Source organism: Atta cephalotes (assembly GCF_000143395.1).
Source record: "Atta cephalotes unplaced genomic scaffold scaffold00011, whole genome shotgun sequence".
Taxonomy (NCBI): domain Eukaryota; kingdom Metazoa; phylum Arthropoda; class Insecta; order Hymenoptera; family Formicidae; genus Atta; species Atta cephalotes.
The window spans coordinates 3,462,073-3,463,765 of NW_012130075.1; the positions used below are offsets into that span (position 1 = coordinate 3,462,073).

The window sequence follows — 1,693 nt, forward strand, 5'->3', positions numbered from 1 at the left end:
AGAGAGAGAGAGAGAGGACGAGGGGGGGAGGTGAAACTTAAAGCGCGGCTTAAAAAGATCGTCGCCGTCACGACGGCGATAGGCGACAATGGGCCCAAAAACGGTTTAATACCAACGTATCCGTATGTATATATACGCAATATGATCTATTGTTTCCCAAGACGGGCAAGAATATAATACCACCAGTGATTTATCGCTCCGTTATTCGACCCTGCGCACACCTCCATGTTTTTGACAAAGTGGCGAACACTTCAGTTTCGCAACTCGTAAATCTATAAGACGTTTGTATCTAACGTCAAAATCGTTTCAATCTATGTTGCAATAATAGTCGAAGAATAAGCCAGGAAAATATATGATTATCATTTTATTTGAGAATTACTCCTAATAATGATAATAAAATTTCATGGGAATGAAATGAATTAATTCATATTTAACAAAGTTTTTTGTTTTTGTATTTATTATGTTTAAAGAGTTTTTAAATATTATTAGTAAAGAATTGTAGATATATTTACTTTAAAAGAGTTTTATTGGATTCATGAGTTTACTTTTCCAAGTATCTATCATTGGCCTTGTTATACATCACAAATTAGGATTTCTTTCCAGATTTCTTACACAAATAAAATATTTCTTACAAATGATGTTTAAAAGTGCTTGATATTTATCTTCATTGTTTTACTTCCTTTTTTTATTTTTATCCTGAAGTTTTTTCAAGATAACAGGTTCTTTCGGAATAATTATGGGCGACGGTCCTGGTTCTGGCAACGGAATATAATTTCGTGGTGACTTAAATTCCACTTCAAGACTGTGTTTCATATCATTGGTGGGAGTAATTTGTCTTGTTGTCCTTAATAATAACATTTCTTCCTCCGGTTTTTTAGGAGTAAATTCTTGATCATGTATTACATTAATTTTCAGACAGTTCTTGCATTTCTTACCTTGAAAGGTATTTTGTAATAAATTTGAAGAACAACATGTATCTCAATTTTACAAATAATCTTGTCAGTATTTCTATCATAATTAAGTAGAAATAATAATCATAAATCATAATAGATTATTTTTAAATTTTTGTATTAGTTTTACAATTATTGTAATAATACTTTACCATTATCCAAACAATTAACATGAATGATAGGCTCGTCAATTTCTCTAGCCTCGATTTGAATGCGATGTTTATCTTTAGGCAATTTAGTAGTTAAAATGTTATTGTCAATTTTATGTGAAACTTTATCGTATGGTGCAATAGTTGGACATATAACACGCTTCATGATTCTTTTTCAGTAATGCAACCAAATATGAATTATATATCTTAGAATTTTGTCATTTAAGGTTATTCAAAATAATTTAGGCATTTAAGATAAATTCACGTATCTTGGTATGCAATCATCATTTTGGCTTTGTTATTTTTTATGTACTATACGTTGAATTTTGTATTTCACATGTTGCTTGATCTTTCAATGAGAATTTAAGTCAGATTCTTCTGGTTTCTCCTGGCATATTATTTTACAATCTGGTCTCACTATTCTTTAAGTTGGTTATCACGCTCGAAAACACAACAGTAACGCTACCGTCTGAAGCTGTGTTTAACAAACGACACGAATTATTCTCAGAGTTGAAATTTTTATATGTCAAGTATACATAAAGAGAAATATCTGCGCGAGTAGAGTGCTTTTCTTCCTTCTGCCTCGCCTCGCTA

The 1,693-nt window shown here is 31.2% G+C and overlaps 1 protein-coding gene across 1 annotated transcript; it reads right to left on the reverse strand.

Annotated features, from left to right (window-relative positions):
* Positions 1-672: 672 nt before the first annotated feature.
* Positions 673-1,265, reverse strand: LOC105617136. Its single transcript, XM_012198709.1, has 2 exons — positions 1,103-1,265; positions 673-935 (listed from the first exon to the last, which is right to left on the reverse strand). The coding sequence occupies exons 1-2, from the start codon at positions 1,263-1,265 to the stop codon at positions 673-675; spliced, it is 426 nt and encodes a 141-aa protein (XP_012054099.1).
* Positions 1,266-1,693: the final 428 nt, after the last annotated feature.

Excerpts from the sequence above, each read along its gene's own strand:
- LOC105617136 (XM_012198709.1), bottom strand. The coding sequence starts at position 1,265 with ATGAAGCGTGTTATATGTCCAACTATTGCACCATACGATAAAGTTTCA. Across the intron at positions 936-1,102 it reads TGTTAATTGTTTGGATAATG|GTAAGAAATGCAAGAACTGT; the intron begins GTAAAGTATTAT and ends ATACCTTTCAAG.